General features: G+C 40.8%; 1 protein-coding gene across 1 annotated transcript; it reads left to right on the top strand.

Annotated features, from left to right (window-relative positions):
- Positions 1-2,588: 2,588 nt before the first annotated feature.
- LOC145469786 (uncharacterized) lies at positions 2,589-4,698 on the top strand. The gene has a single exon (XM_081453600.1). The coding sequence runs from the start codon at positions 2,684-2,686 to the stop codon at positions 4,622-4,624; it is 1,941 nt and encodes a 646-aa protein (XP_081309726.1). The 5' UTR covers positions 2,589-2,683; the 3' UTR covers positions 4,625-4,698.
- Positions 4,699-17,648: the final 12,950 nt, after the last annotated feature.

Here is a 17,648-nt window from a genome sequence, read left to right as displayed (position 1 = left end):
AAACGAAAGAGCCACCAAAGTTTTTGTCCTCATCAGGCACAAGAGGCGGTATATTTATATCTGTTTACGATTTTACAGCTCAATAGCGTGCTTCGTTTGGAATCCAGAGCATTTTGAATTTCAGGGCTATGGAGGTGCGTGACACAAGGCTATGATCGAGTTTGTCGAAAAATATATACTTATCCCATGATTTTGAGCCTTTTTAGAAGTTGAAGCATTAGGAAAAGTGCTTATGTAAATGCTTGTTTGATCAGTACTGATAATGAGTCGCCTAGAGAGCCAAAGTAAGTTCCAGATGTTTACACCATTTTCCGGCCGCCATATTGGTGTACCACGGAGGTACACCAACATGGCGTTTTCATACTGGGCTCTGTAAATATCGGCGAAACATTTCGACGAATATCTAAAATTTGGGGAAACGCACAGGCCTAAAACTTGGAGAAGTGGCTTATTTAGTTATCTTCTATAACATCATAATTTCATAGCTTTTTCCACTGGATGGTTTTCGATTTATTTTTTTATTGCGTGACAGTGAAAACGATCTATTGAATTTTTAGTTATCTATCTATGGACACCAATTTGGCGCCCCCCCAAAAAAATTCTTCCGGGGGTGAATGACGTCATCTCCATTTTCGTGCATGCACTTTCTTCCGAATGTCGAGGAAGCTTATTGTGGACCGTAACAGGTCAAGAGGGCCTACTACAGTTTTGATGGATTATAACAGCCCAACTTCTAACTCTTTTGAAAAATGTTCCAAGATGTTTTTCGTTTCTCTTTTTACTGTTTACTTAAGTCTTTTACCATTCTATGTGAAACTTGAACAATTAATAATAATAATAATAATAAATACCCCATATAAAAGACTTAATATGGATCACGTTTTTCCCATATGGATCACGTTTTTCTTAAAATCTACCCGTATGACCCCACCTCAAAATTTCAGGAATAAGAAATTGGCTCTGATTTAACATTCATGCAAAGTAAAATAAAGATCTGTAAGATAGATTTTTCGCAAACTAAGAAAATGTGAAATCAAAAATAGCTCAAAATCTATCTTAAGGATTTTTATTTTACTTTGCATGAATGTGAAATCAGAGCCAATTTCTTATTCCTGAAATTTTGAGGTGGGGTCATACGGGTAGATTTTGAGAAAAACGTGATTTAACCTACTAGTGCCCAGTCTCTCCGTAGGTATCGGTCGTTCATTTTGGCAATTTGTTGACGTTTAATTGTACAAGTTTTATATAGAATGGTAAAAGACTTAAGTAAACAGTAAATAGAGAAAAAAAAAATCTTGGAACATTTTTCAAAAGAGTTAGAAGTTGGGCTGTTATAATCCATCAAAACTGTAGTAAGCCACCTAAGCTGCGTATTTAAGGTTTGAAGTCAGAGTATTTGGTATTTAAAAAACCTTGCAGCTAAGATTTATCGATGTCTTCACGAAATGTATACGACATCTGGCACAGTGCGCGCTTCAACAAAAATAAACCATGATGGTTTTACGGTACAATACAAAACCTATCGTACATTGCTATTTTAACATACCAAACCTACTAATGCTCGAGCGCACTCTTTAATCTACGATTACTGATAGTTTTATGATTACTAGTAAACCTGAAACCACAAAGTACTTCTTTGGTATTGCGACCAGAGCCCGGGGGATACTCCTTTATATGGGCTATATAGGTATGTGCAGCCCCAAAGGGTATGGTTTTTCACCCAATTTTTCTGGGAGTCCCCCCCCCCGTCCGGGGACCAGAGACTTTCCCTCCGGTAAGATAAGATAAAATGATTTGTTATACCTCCCAACTCAAATACGTGTTCCGATTGGAGGAGAACGTGTCACGTGTCGTGGGTCAAAACTCACTAACTCCTTAGGGCGAACAAAACTCACTAACTCCCTTGGGAAACAACAACTTGAACTTTGACTCGCACGTGAACAGGTCGTGCTCATTGAAACCGTGGCAAATTTGTGAGCCAGCCGGCGTCAAGCAAACGATTTCTTCGCAGTTTTTTCTATTTTTGAGTTGGGAGGTATAACAAAACACCCAATGACTGGCCCCAAGGGAAACAGTGAGTTTTGTTTCCCCGAGACCCTCAGTGTTCCCTGAGGCGCCTCAGGGAACACTGAGGCTCTCGGGGAAACAAAACTCACTGTTTCCCTTGGGACCAGTCATTAAGTGCTTATTATTTAACATCAAATCCACGGGGGTTGGTTACCCAGTACCCCAATGATTAGTGTGTTTGACAAGCTAAAAACTAAATGCGTGTAAAACGAACTACACATATCTAAAAGCTATTGTTTCACACAATTGTGTTCTAATGTATTAATATCTACCATCCTAAGAACCGACTGAAGTTCTTGAAAAGAGTAAATAAAATTACCCATTATTTTGCAAGTTAACAGTTAGTTATATGAAATTGTAAGTCCATACGTATGACTCTGGGCATGTTTCTTTTGGCACTTACTTAATAAAGAATTCTTATTCTTACAAGTCCCATACAAAGTTCGCGACCAATATATATAGCTATATTTACAATGGGTCGCTTTCTTATAAATACCCCTACATAAATACCCCTAAACGGATTAGCCGCTCATACTGTATGTATCGGGCTAAAAGATAGTTTTTTGCTCACGGTCACCCTTAACATGCTATCTGCGATATTTATTGCAGAGAAAATATGGAAAAAGGCTCCACTGAAAAGCTAAAGAGCAATAAGTTGATGTCCAAGCGCATGAAATGGATCATAATAGCTGTCATTGTCGCTGCACTCATTGCCTTGGCGCTCAGTGTGGTATTTGTGGGCTTGAAGCCCCACCGCAATACCTCTGCAGATTCGTCGACTGCATCTCGGGAGAGTGACATCAAAGAGGTCGATGTGGTTTCCCTTGTCGGTTTCCACGTGGGTCGCATGATTGCCAGGGGCAACACAACAGAAGGGCCACAGAAAGCAGTCATTGATTATGAGCTGCAGTGCAAGGAGCACGCCGAACTCAACGAATCACTGGTTCGCTGCGATTTCACCCAGATTGGCTGTACCATGGTGATGCAAGACAACGTCACAGAAGAAGATTGCATAATGGAGGACGTCATGTTCAGTTTTGAGGTGGATGAGGACGGAGAAATCTTTACTAACGAGACTAACGTCCTTGACCCAGCTCGCTTGGCATTGGCACTGTACACGAAACATCTCCGAGCTCGTGACTGCAACGGAGAAGCGCAACGGCATGCAGTGAGTAAGACCAACTCCACACATGCCACCATCAGCTTCAGTGGTTTGACCCTAGAGGTGACCGAGCTGCCAGCAAACGCTTTTAGCAAACATTACCGGCAGTCCAAGAAGTCCAGGAGGAACATTCAACCTAACACATTCTTCGAAAAGGACTCGAAAAAGACCCACGGGGTAAGGCGCCGGCGAGACACATCTTCAGACTCCATTCTTGGTGGTGCATTTGGACAGACCCTTAAGAATTCCTGGAAGGGAGGCCCCTACGTCAAGGTGCCCCACCTCTTCTCTGACAACAAGTCTCCCTGGCTGGGCTTAAGGTATGACGCCCGCGTGTCAAACTTTGAAGCCTTGTTGAGCACACTTCCCGACATACATGTAACCGCTATCGTGCCTCCCGTTAGCTCGGTGTTCCAAGATGGATACAAAGTCAAGCTCGAAGCCGACTTCTCTCTTAACCAACAGTGCAGGGACGTGGTGCAATCTCGGGTGCATGTTTATTTTTACGCAAGAGCTTGTATTTGGTTCTGGTGCTTCCTCAACGTACGCAAGGATGACTACGTTTCCCTTCATCTCACTCCCGTGGTTGAGATAACTGTAACTTTAAAACCGCAAGGCTCTGATCTCCATTACAGCTTCGACCTGACTCATGTCGATATGGGGACAAATGCTGACATTGGCGGCCTTGACAGCGTTTCATCAAGTATCGGAATGATCGGCGCGTTGTTTGGCCCTGGAGGATTCCTAATAGGCTTTCTCTTCGATCGCGTTTTAGAAAATGTCATCAGGCGAATTTACCCTGACTTGGCGCAGGCAGTTCCAGGTATCGTCAACAGCCAGGCACGTTCTCTCATCCGGGACTTGCTGCCATCGCCTGGAGTTCTTAGTGGGGCAGAGGTAGGTGTGGTAGCCGCGCATATGATAACAGGCCTCTACGGTGGCTCGTCGATCAAGCTCCTGACGTTAGAACTGTCCAACATCAATGGCCTGCTCGCTAACGCTCCCCCTCCATTCCAGCCAAATAAGATTGCTTGCTCAGGTCAGGGACTGATCCAGACGATTCATGACGGTTGCATGAATGATTACGGCACTACTACGGGTGGGGACAGCCTGGAGATCTACTGCTTTGGCGGTGCAAAGCGCTTCTGCCTATCCGGTGAATTATGTCCATGGCGCAACCAGCCAACAGCTGCCTGTTCTGCCTTGTATGAGTTGGCCACGTGTTCTGTGAGCGGTCTAAGCGGGCAAAATATGGCCGATGCATGGGGTGTGGATTACCAATGTAACCGACGCTGTCGCGGTTGGTGGTTGTGGCGACGCTGCTGGAACGACTGCTCCTGTTCTGGTTCTTCATACAGGAACATCGACTGCGTCGAAGGATCAGTGCAGACCTGAGAAAATACTCTCAACTTACGTTGTCAGTATGGTAATTTTTCTGAGTCAAGTTTCAGAACATGTTAGTCTTGTTTTGTCGTTGTCGTTTATGATTTCAGTTTTATTTTTTGTCAAACCTTTTTGCTTAATATTTTAACATAGTTCTCTCGGCGGAGATGTGTAGAGGAATAGAACAACAGAGTTTTGTTCGAATTCCTGAAAACATCTTATTTTATTTTCGTTCGATCTTGACGGGATAATGGAACAGACTTTGATTAATTAATAAATTAATTAATTAACCCAATCTTGAACTTTGCCACACTGGAAAGCTCTGAGAAGAACAATGAAACAGGTTGTAATGTTAACTCTTATAGATTCAAGTAATTCATATCTATCAGTAGCTCCACACATATCGTCTTCTTCTAAGAAGAGTTTGAAAGATCGTTTATAGCGGAATGCTTCGATTATGACTGGTGTAATGGATAAGCATTAATTAATTAATTAATTAATTAATTAATTAATATTCTGTTTTTAATTTCAGACAATGTTGAACTTTCTTAAATAAACCCACTGTTTAAACGTTACCGTTTTAAAATATAACTTGCCCATGTGTATGTGTAAGAAAGCTTGGTTACCGAATCATCTGACTGATACAAAAAAAGAACTTCGCAAGCTATCGTTTTCTAAAACACTTGCCAAAGGGATTTTCATGGGACTCCAGGATCCAAGACAGCAATAAGGCAAAAAAAAATAATTAGCATAACATGCCGGACTGTGACAAAAGAAAGCCCCTGGTTCTACTCTCCTACACTCTCCACCCCACCCTATTATTTCCCATATAGTCAAACCAAGTGAAGCGTACTCCTCAAGATTACATTAATGAATTGATTATTTGAATATTGAACTCGCTAGTCTTTTCAAAAATCAATATTAAATTGATTTTTTTGAACATTAAACCCATTAGCCGTGTTCTTGGAACGACTGGTGAATTCAATTTCCCAATAATCAGTTCATTATTGCATTCTTGAAACGACTAGCGGGTTCAATATTCAAATAACCAATTCATTAATGTAATCTTGAGGGGTACGCTTCACTTGGTTTGAGTGCAATAAGAACAAACTCAGGATAACTTTGAAACTAAACAAGCATGTTGGTATAACATGGAGGCATCAGTTAAGAAAATCTTGGTCTACAATATATTTAAGAGTCTTTCATGTTACAAAATTGATCGATATCACTTAAAAGCGAACGTTTCTCTTGCAATTTAGAGTTTTGCGCAGATTGATACCCTGGCATTAATCTCGGCTTGTAGGAACCACACATTGGGGAAACACTGAGCTTAGCCCGACTTTTATCAGATGTACTGGTACCAATCTGCTCCTGGAAACGTAGAAAAGGATTCTTCTCGCTTCCTTGGCCGTCTTGCTCCCCTAGTTTCTATCAGGCCCGGCCTGTGCCTCGTACTTTTAGAAGGAAATAACTGCCACCAATTTCTGCTGACTACGCAGGCAAATTAAAAGGCTTGTCCTTTATAGTGTTAGCGAGAGGAAAAACTGCTCTCCGTGGAACTAAAACATGGTTGCTGTCCGTAAGTTCCACAGACATTCCCAAGTGAAAACAAGTTCCAAATTTACAGAGCTAAATTAAATATGAGGAAAGTAAACGTTCTTCACTGACAAAGCTTGTGGTCTTGGTTGCTGGGAATGGCCGCGCATTTCTCTCGATTGTGAGTAAGATAAATGTCCTTGATTAATTGCCATCTTTTGGTGTGCATGCTAAAAAAAACACAAGCAGGCTAAAATAAGTACTGACTAAAGTGAGGAATTCAGTGAGCAATTAACTTCGGGCTTAGACTCATACAGTGCGGATTCACAAACGCCGCGTCCACGTTATCGAGTTGCCAATAAACTCAAGGTGCATGTCGTCATTTATTTTAGCACCGGGGTTTATCTTAGACTGCGAATAGTCCCTCTTTCGCTTAGTCCGTCGTGCGTGATGCGAAAGAAAAGCGCAAGAAAAAATGGCTGCGCGAACTCCAGGGGTTGAGAAGCACGCGCGCGTCTTGTCCCCAGGATTTCACGCGGCCATTTTTTTCCCACGGTTTGTTTACGGTCTCTCCCGACGGACTAAGCGAAAGAGGGACTACTCGTAGTCTAGGTTTATTTGAACCCAATTGAATAAAACATTTATTATATCATTGCAGATTGCTCCCTAGGTGACGAATGGCATTTAAATGATATCATAGTTGCAATAGGAGATTGCTACATACCTGGTGCAGGTTCTTCGACGCACTATCGTTTTGGTCCGATGTTAGAGTCACAGATTGCCTTGGTGACCAGGTTGTTGCCAGTTTGCGCAGCGCAATGTTAGGAGAAGTGTCAATCATTTTTCTTTCTTGAGTTTGGTCTAGTTCACTTGGGCTTACAGAAAACGTTCTATAACAAGGGCGCTGCTGGTCCACTGAGCGCGAAGAACATGCAGGGCTGAAAGAATCATGTCTAATTATAGGTTCTTTGGTTATAAACAAATTGCTGAATTGGCGATTAAGTCCGTGGCTCGAGGTGTTTGGTGAAGCTGTACCACGGCATCGTATGTCCTTAGCGTCACTTAAACTAGGACACAAGATCCTCGAAAAATCCTTCACTGTAAGCTTTTGCATACATGAAGTGTTTACTTTTTTGTCTCCATGCACAGTGCAAAGGTCCTTGTTGTCAAGTAGACTGGTGTCAGGGAATTGCTGCAAAGACAACTCGTTTCTTTCGCGGACACGTTTGCCTGATCCTCTGTATCGCTCGCCGTTCATTATATGCTTAGAAACCTTTTCTTTTTTGTCTGGTTTTTCCATACCCTCTCCGCTCCATCGAATCACTGGTCGTTTGCCGTATTTTTGTTGCGCAAACGCCAGTTTTTCCTGTTCCCACGAGTGCATCAATTTGTTCCGTTCGCCCTGGATGAATTTCAAATCTTTCTTCAAGCTGTCACCCTGGGCAGTATTTCTCATCATTGCCTTTCTAAGGTTTCGAATAAATTTCATGTACTCAGTCGGATTCTCCAAGTCTTCAGCCATTGCGGCCTGTTTTCGTGAACGAGTGTAAATTTTCACATTATTGAATACTCACAAGTACATGTGTGTACTAGACCAATCAATTTCTGAGATTCATTAGCTTTCAAATTAGTCTAATTATATTTTACAGGGTGCTTTTTACGTAGGGTATCAAGGACTCGGCCGGTGATAACAACTGAACAAACTCTTGTTTTGACTGACTGCGTTTTAAATTTAGCCACTGACAAAGGCAATAGTGTGAAGTCGAACTGTCTGCCAGTGCGCGAGAAAGCAAAGTTAAAGTTTTATTTGAAATTTAAATCTTCAACAACAGAGGTACATTATCGATGGATTTACGCCGGGAGCAAATAAAAACAAGACCAAACAACGAGACAACGAGCTCAAGACATGCTCCAGATGCTATTTTAGAACAAAGTGTAGTTAGTGTGGAAATTACCGTCTGATTTCTTAAAGCCCAAAGAATCACAAACCCAAATTACGAGCTTGTAACACTGAAAATATCCAAGTGGGTGGTTGTCACCCAATTCAAATAAAACAGAATTGTCGCAGATATCAATGGCCCCCTATCATAAGTATTTCCACTCACGTACAGCTGTAGTGAGACCTTTTGTTTAATACTCAGAGGGTGGAGTTGGCCGGTGAGGTAGGTCGCAATTAAGTAGGTAAATTTGAACTATTTTACTTTGATGCGTTACATGCATTAGAGTGGTTTTCAACCGAGTGTCGTAAAACCAAAACAAAACATGTGCGAAGCAATCGAGAATTCTAGAACATCTAAGCCCAGATTGTAAGATCTTCACGTGCAAGCACTTCTCTCTCAAAGATGGACACGTTTTTCCTTTGTCGTCTACTTGTAAACCATTGTTTTCACTGCAGTTATCCTTGATCTCATTTTCGCATTGTTCCATTATAAGTGCAATAATCTTCGAAGCGATATAGTTAAGGGATTAACTTTATTGCTTTTAATTTGCTGTGTTTGGACCTGTATGGGTTCGGTTTTTTGGAGAGAGCCCATGTTCAAGTACGTCGACATGCGGTTGCACTGCACGCGCAAGTTATAAGTTCATTATGTGATTTGTCATACGAAATTTATTAGTAATGTCGGAACGCGGTTAAGCAACAAAACTACAATACAGGAGCCGGAGCATAAATCAACTAACTGAAACCGACATGAGAAATACAGAAAAACAATAAATAAAAAGAAACTTACAAGGCGGATGCGAAGAACTTTAACCGATCGACGAACGTATAACTCTGACCGATAACAGCTAACAATTCAAAACTGAACTGAAGAAATAAATTACAGACATGCGGGCTGAATTTATACGGTATGCAAAAAAAAAAAAAATTCACAAGTACATAAAAAAAATTAAGACAAAGGAGCCGATGAAACAAAAACTAACACTAAACACGAAACTATATGAATGAATTTTTGGCCACAACAAGTAAATCTTTGCAGCTGTTACCCACCAAGCGGGCTAATATTTGGCATTGATTTAACTAATGATTTCGGCAAAAAAATACGCCAGGATAAGTTTTAATTTCACAATGAAATTTACAAATGGTCCTTAGATATAACGGGATTATCAAATTATGATATTTACCCTCCGAATAATCAGTATTTTATTCGCAAAGTGGGAAGTTGAACAAATCACGACAGTTCAATCAGTTTGTACATAATGATACTGAAATGTGTAAAATGTAAATGTATACTTAATTGGCCACTCCCCGTTGGGGCTTTTTAGGATCCATGTAAACAAACAATGTTAAATAAATTTTCAAATAAACATAACTAGGTTAAGAATCTCAACTGGCGCGAGGCAGACCAGTTGGCTATTTACAAGCGCAGCCGAGAAGTTGAACTCGGGCCTTCCGAGTCCTACGGATTTCTAATTCGGAGCTCTAACCACTCGGCCACGCTATGGAATTCATATTCCACGTCATATCAGAAAGCTTCCATCGGATATCAATAAATTCACTCGTCCACCTTCAGGGTAATTTTCAAACAAAAGCGTCATGAGCATATAAAAAGGTCAGTTTCTTGTGAAAAGTCGCCAGAACGTTTTTCTCTCGTTCTTCATGTGAGTATTTACAGCCGATGCAAGGTCGCTCGTCTCAATCTCCGCTTTAACTCAGTAACACTCGGATCGCGCGGGGCTGGAATTGCGGCAAGTGAAATTCGTCTCGGCGTTTGAGTTTTCACAGCCAGTAGACTTTCCATTTTGTTCAACGTTGAAACAGTTGTACTCATTTATGCCCGGAAGTCTATCAATGCTGTTGGCCTGCATGAGTAAAGAAACTCTCTTGTTATTTTGCTTTGCTGTTTTTTTTTTTTTAAAACGGCTTCCACCCCTTTTACCAGTATCTTTGCTGCAGCTGAATTATTTCTAGCCGTTGGACTCGTTTCTCTTTCATTGTGCTTGTAGCTGACACAAGGAGTCGTCGCTGGTGATGACTTTTTTCACGTCTGAGTGTAGCATAAGATGAATTCTCTTGACATCGTGGCTCGGATTCCAGTTCCTCAACAGACGTTTTCCTCCGTATTGCCAGGCTAAGTTTTCGTTTTGTCCCGGTTTCTTTAAGAAAGGCAGCTTTTTCGTCCCAAAAATGCCACTTTGTCACTTGTCTCTCTTTTTCCAGGTTCTTTAAAGTAGTTGAAAGATTTTCATCTTATTTTGCATTCTTCTCAATTGCTTTCTTCATGTTTATTGTTGGCAGAAGGAATCTTGGTAATGGATCTTTCATTTCTACTTGAGGTCGTAGGTGAAAACTGCGTGAAAGCTACAAGCAATGAACAAGTGTGGGGAACGCGCACCCTGAATAGAAAAAAATCACACTAGATGTCTTTTATCAATGCTCTGTACACTATTAATGGTCCCGAGGGAGTTCATGGCTCCATAAAGCCAAATGTATGCCACTGAAGCTCATTGAGGTCCTAAATAAAGGATTAAGGGCTCTTGCGCAGGAAAATATATATGGCTTATTGACCAAGTGTGAGGTCAAGATGGCTGGATATTGGCCAAGTTCTTTTTTTGCGTGTTTATGGACCGAGACGGAGTCGAGGTCCATAAACACGCAAAAAAAGAACGAGGCCAATATCCAGCCATCTTGGCCGAACAAACTTGGTCAATAAAGGATATATTATATGGCTTTCAGGGAAATTTTTCTTGCGGGACACGGCGGGTAGTCCCGAGCGGGCAAGATAGCTCCATCTTGCCCGCTCGGGTAACCAATCACAGCGCAGGATTTGATTCATCTTGCCCGCTCACGGAGCTAGCCATATAATAAAGTTCCTTCTAGATTATTAGTGCATTGATTCAGCGTTCAGGAGCAAGAATCGGCGTTTTATTTGAGCTCCACATTGAAGCATACAAGCCTCGGATTCATGGTGGTTATTGGTGATGCTTTCTCGTTTTTTCTAGCTTTTCTTTACAGATAACTGATAATGATAAATCCCACTGCGATTTGTCTTTTGTTTTGATACTCTTAATTACTTGTTGTTTTAATTGTTTAATTGAACTGCCCTTTGTCCTTATTTTTTTACAACGCTTGTAATAAAAAATGTCAGTCTTGGTCAGTTTAAACTGATTTATCAGCCACCATGGAGAACCTCTCGTTGCACTATTGCATTTGCACTATAAAATTGCATTCGGCAAATCTTTAAACTAAATTCGAGCTGTCAGCAGAAAGTATTAACTATTCAGATGGGAGATGATGGAAGCCAATAAATTTTCTTTGTTGCTAGTACAGCTAGTCATAGGCGAACGAGCCGGGGAGGGCGGAAGGAGGGCTGCAGCCCCCCAGTTTCAGAAATTTTTTAAAATTTTCGGGCAAAACGCTGATGATTCGGACAAAAGTATTCGGAAGAAATCATTCTAAAACTGGGTTGTCAAGGCCAGGCTTGTAGGCTACTTTCTCTGATGTTTGCCTTGCCAAAATGGAGTTAAGGTCAAATGATAAAAGGATCCAGGTATTCTGTTTTGGAAAAGCCATATATCGTTTAACTGTGTATCGTGGAAAATTATTTCCATCAACAAAACAATGACAAAAGAATCAAAGCAAACCATAGCAGAAGCATATGCTTCTGACCATAGTTAATAGAGGGAATTGGTTATGAATTCGGACAAATATCTTTGTTTTAGGTTTTTGTTCGCTTTTTTGGCCTTGACCGTGCATAAAACACAATAGTTGTTTACTCTGTACTGAGGAACTAACCAATAGAAACGTTTTGGTTACGTAATTCATGCATAGTGTATGAACGCAAAACAAAAGATTGTGCATGGCGGTCTTGGACCTTCCAACAGAAATCTTGGCATCTTTGTTTGCTCCCGGCTTTGATGTTTGCCGGGCTTCATAACCATTTCCCTCTAAAACCTTTGAGCAAACAAAGACCAAGACTTTTGTTTTAGTGGTGGCTGTGAAAAGAGCCGTTTTGAATGGCTCCACAAAGAGCCGTTTTACAATTTTCTTTAACTTTTCGTACGAGGAAGAATTAACAACCAACTCGGTGTCCGGTGGTTTCGATACAAAGTCGTTTCGATACAAAACTTTAAGATACCCGGCAGCCTGAAATTGTCATAGAATTTCCACGTTTAGAATTGAAGGGGTGAGTGCAAAACCATGCTAAGTGACGATTTGGGTGAAAAAAAAAAATTTTCGCGAAAGAGCTTGAATTTTTGCATGTGGTCTTTAATGTAATAGAAAAACGCGGCCCTGTATTTTTGTCGCTGGTTTTTTGCTTCGTTTTCGAGTTATAACGTATGCAAAAATACTTGGCTTTTCCGAGCCATGTCTTTAGGAGTTTATTTGTTGAACAGCAAACAGGCAGACTGTTTATAGTGTATGAAGTCAAAATCAAATCTCACGGCATATATAGAGCGGAAATCTGGGAACAGATTGTTTACATCGGCTATTGTGACGTGAGCACAACACGTGAATCGATCGAGCGGCAAACGAAATACCATCGAACAAAAAAGAGATGTGCCGCATTAGAGCTCTGTCAACTAATATCTTAAGCATTGTGTTAAAGTACCTTGTATGCCTGCCTGGTGGTTGAGAGGCATCATAAAGCCTCATCAGCACGTTTTACAGCACGGTATATCAGCACGAAGGTAGCTGATATACCGTAATCGTGTTATCGGCGTTCGAAGTCAGATCGAGCCAGGCAGCAAAGTCCAAGAGCAGTTCTTGCCCAAGAAAAATACCCTCTCGTGAGTTGTGGCCCATTTGCCAAGCGTTGCTAGTGTCAAAGTTTGGAAAGCGAGAACCGGTTTTTGAGTGATAAAATTTGTCTTGTATCGACCGGCATGTTTTCCCGCGCACGAGGTGTAAAGACCCTTCCCGGCATGCATTGCGATCACGTTCTGCTCGCGTTTCTCGAACTGGTAACTAGATTGTTTCGGCTTTTTTCATTTAAAGATAATAATGGCCAACAAGTAGCGATCGATTGTAACATAGATCTGTGATCCAGGTTGCGTTGATTTTATTTCATATCGGCATGATTTGTAGTGTTTTGAACTTCTGGGATCAGCGGACATGCAGATGTATGGAGACCCGTACGTTGCGCAGAAGGGTTAATTTGTTAATCTATTAGACGGTGCGTGACATAAAGCTACGATCGCGTTTGTCGAAAAATATGTATTTATCTCGTGATTTTTAGCCATTTAAGACGTTGCTGTATTTGAAAAAGTGCTTATTTGATGTTTATTTGTTCAGTGCAGATAGTCATTGTCCCAGATAACCAAAGTAAATTCCAGATGTTAACACTATTTTCCGGCCGCCATATTTTACCTATTTAAACCTGAAATCAACATTTTTGAGCTTATACGTTGCGTGAAATTAACATTTTGCTGTTTTCTAAGTGAAATCAACATCCTTGCCGTCACGCGTTAACGTGAAATCAGCATTTTTACCTATTTAGACCTGAAATCAACATTTTTGAGCTTATACGCTGCGTGAAATTAACATTTTGCTGTTTTTTAAGTGAAATCAACATCCTTGCCGTCACGCGTTAACGTGAAATCAGCATTTTTACCTATTTAGACCTGAAATCAACATTTTTGAGCTTATACGTTGCGTGAAATCAACATTTTTCTGTTTTCTAAGTGAAATCAACAACCTTCCCGTCACGGGTTAACATGAAATCAACATTTAAACCTTTTTTGACCTGAAATCGACATTTTTGAGCTTTTACGTTGCGTGAAATTGACATTTTGCTGGTTTCTAAGTAAAATCAAAGTCCTTGCGGTCGCGGCGGGCCGATCCTTTGTTATAATAAACCGAGGCGAGACTTCGACTTATAACAAAGGCTTGGCTTGGCTATTATAACAAAGGGTCGGCTCTGTTTATCATAACAAAGGCCCGGCTTCGTTTATTTGAAGACCTCGGCGGGAAAAGGGCGCTAGGTATTTTAATCAAAAGTGAACTTTGTCGAAAACGCTCCAAATTTCGCATGCAGTTTTGTTTAGGTATGTTTAACAATGTCCCGTAGTTTTTCCGCTAAGCTTCGCTTCGTTTTCGAGATATTGCGTATGCAGAAAAACCACTCGGTTTTCCTAGCAGCGTCTTTATAAACGAAGCAAAAACCAGCGACAAAAATACAGGACCGCGTTTTTCTATTACATTGAAGACCACATGCAAAAATTCAAGCCCTTTCGCGAAAATTTTTTTTTTCACCCAAATCGTCACTTAGCATGGTTTTGCACTCACCCCTTCAATTGCCAAACGATACTAAATGTTTTTGTTTTGTATTGGACGATGGCTCGTCTGGCTTCCCTTCAAATCGGGCTTGTTTCAGGGAAGAAGTTCAGCGTATTCGACTGGCGGAAAGAGTTCCGAGAATTCCACACAACCTTATGATTTTTCTCCTTCTGGGATAGCATTCTTTCGATCGATCGCTGTCATATGCGATGCGAAGATAAAAAAAAAACTTTCATTGGGATATTTCTTCTAATTAACTTTTCCTACGGAACGACTTCAGTCTGCATCGATTCGAATCTAGATGTCTTCCATTTGTATCGAATCGCGACTTGAATTGAAACGACTTTGTATCGAAACGACAGCAAACCATTAACTGTTTCTTTTATAAGTTTCTGATTTTACTGGGCTGTCTATCGAGGTCATAGAGTATGCGAGGTTGACTTCAGAATACCCGGCCACTTTATTTACATGTGCCGGTGTGCTTTCAAGACTGACGAGGTATATAACAATAGTTGCTATTCTTATTCAATGAGATGCTGATAAGTGGCCGGGTATTCTGGAGTTTAGCTGCGAGGTTTATTTCAAAACAACTATTTTTGGAATGATGACAGTTTCATTAGACGTGAGAACTGTGAACGTTTTTGTTTTTAGTGCGATTTGAATGCGTTTGAATTGAACAACACTCGCGCTTTCGGGCATTGTGTAATTTTTTTCACCGCCCCCCCCCCCTCCCCCTACTCCCCCCAAGTCCGGAGGTGCCCGTACGCCTATGCAGCTAGTACATGAACTGGTTGCAAGATATTTGTTCTTTTCGCTCATTAATGGACTGCACTGAATTGCATTACACTGACGAGGAGAAAACTCCTACATGTATTGACCGATCGAGTGTTCTGACTTTTAATGTGAACCATTGTAACACGAATTGTTATTTGGCTATCAATAAGTACATTAATTACTTACTTACCCAATATATTTAAAAGTTAAACGTTCAAGATTCGCCCAACTTTATTATTTCACCAAGGTAGCACTCGACATACGGGATGGGAAGCGATAAACATATTTTTGGTGACTAGATATATTCTGCTTAAAGTACATTTAAAGTGGCTCTAATGAATACCTCTTGTTATATCTCCCTGGTTATGCCTTATCCTTTACAGTCGGTAAATATGAACACTGAAAGTTACACAGCTAATTATGATCCAATCAAAGCGAAATTGATTACTTATGCTATACACGTAACGGCTTGGTCCGCCCAACCTCATCCCCAGAGCCTTCTCCACTGAAAATCGTCGAGGAGAAGGCCCTGGGGACGAGGTTGTGGTCCGCCTGATTATCAACAGAACAGTCACATCAGCGTTGGCACGTGCTGCGAATTTTTCATTCGAAACTTCACGTGACTACATTAAAATTCTAAAGCAGCGTTCACACTACGTTGGAGAAATTTGAAAACGCATCCTTTTTGCCGGTAAGGCCAACCGTCCACACTAATCCGTCACGAAAACGGAGCTTTTTGAAAGCATAGTTAACTATGTTCAAAGTTATATACATTAAATTGTATTAGAATTGTCATTTAGCGTTTTATACATTAATTATACTTGTAATAGCTTATAGGTAGCTGTTATGGAATAAATTGGACTTGTCACAAAGAGATTGTTTCGTGCCCATACATGTGTTTTCATCGCCGGCTTGTTCACGATTTCTTTCTTTTATATTTGTACTTTCATGGCATGCAAACGGAAAGGCGTAACATTTATCACTAACTGACAAGATCTACGTAATCAACGGTAATTTAAAATCTTTTCTTTTTCTTCTTCATCCCTCTGTAATTGCTACAGCGTCCTTTGTTTCTAAACAGAGCCCGTCATTTAGGTCTTACCGTTCCCGAAAACGTTTTTTATACCTTTGGGACCTGATGTTTCACAGTACAGTAGAATCCCGATTTCTCGAACCCTCGTTGTTTTTTTAATCTCCCAATAACTAGTACTTGAACCAAAAGTCGTTTGCCCTCCTTAGAGGGAGCGTTTTATTACTATTTCTTCAAGTGCACCCTTTAAGACAATTTGACAGCTAAAAACACTGGCGTTTCGTCCCGAAGACCCTAAATGAGACCAAAACCCTATTTACACACTTCAGCGAGACGAAGAAAATCCCTGACCTTCTCATATGGGAGTGTTCTCCGGACGCCCTAAGCCATTTTGAAGTCAAAATGAATAAAAATAGAGACAAATATAAAATAAAATAAGGATTCATGACGGAAACCACTCTAATGACGCCTATGCAGTGTCTGACCGGGTGATGGGTTCCTTGTCTCTGACCATTGAGAGCATTATCTGGAAGCTGTCCGAAAAATTAGTCCGCCTTTTTTTGCGATAAAAATCGTTCGGTCGTCGCGCTCGATCGCAGAGCCACCCCCATCTTGGATTTTGGCGAGAGAAATCTGGGGTGAGTACAAACTACCGTGGAAAGTCAGGCTGTGACTTGGTGATGGCGGGAAGGTGTCAAAACTGATAAAGGGTGATAGTGAGGCTCAATTAATAGTCTTAATAGACGATGTTCGTAAAAGGTGTCCGCGCGCTCTAGCTGTTGCAGCGCAAATCGAACAGCCTGTTCTATTCTCAAGATAATTTGACCATTAATATCAAGCCACATATTTTCGTGTAAAGACTTTACACAAGAGTTTTAAGACATGTATCGATCATCAGTTCACCGTGTTCGCCCTTTGCGTTCGTAATGGATCAAATTGCAATGTCAAGAGATAAAGAAGCCGATGGCGATCATAATATTTAAATTTATTTCCATACCCGTTATACATATCATGAATAACTTTGTCGTGAACAGTGTCTAATTCCCATGAGTACACGATGTATTTATTATTAGCACTTCTTGACAAAAGAGATACCGGTTATTTCAGGCGAACGAGGTTTTCACTTGAGTGTCGAAAAGTGATTGGTTTTGCATTACTACACCACATGATTGGCGTCAAAAACTCGCACCACTTTTTCATCCAATCAGAACGGCACAGCGCAATAAAGTGAGCAACCAAGGGATGTTTAAGCTGACACGAGCAAAAAGCACGTGAGACGGTCGGACACGTTTTCCTACACGTCAACTACATGTAATTACTTCGAGCTTTGATTGGTTCATTGTTTGTGTCCTTTGTCATTGACTAGAATGATTACTTTGGTTTCTACTCTTAATAAGAGATATCTTAATGAGTTTTAATTGTCCTTCATTAAAAAAATACCTCAGAAACAACGGCACCTCGCAAGTAATGTGAGCAAT

This window comes from Orbicella franksi, chromosome 2, assembly GCF_964199315.1.
Source record: "Orbicella franksi chromosome 2, jaOrbFran1.1, whole genome shotgun sequence".
Lineage (NCBI taxonomy): Eukaryota > Metazoa > Cnidaria > Anthozoa > Scleractinia > Merulinidae > Orbicella > Orbicella franksi.
This window is presented reverse-complemented; position numbering and strand designations above follow the sequence as displayed.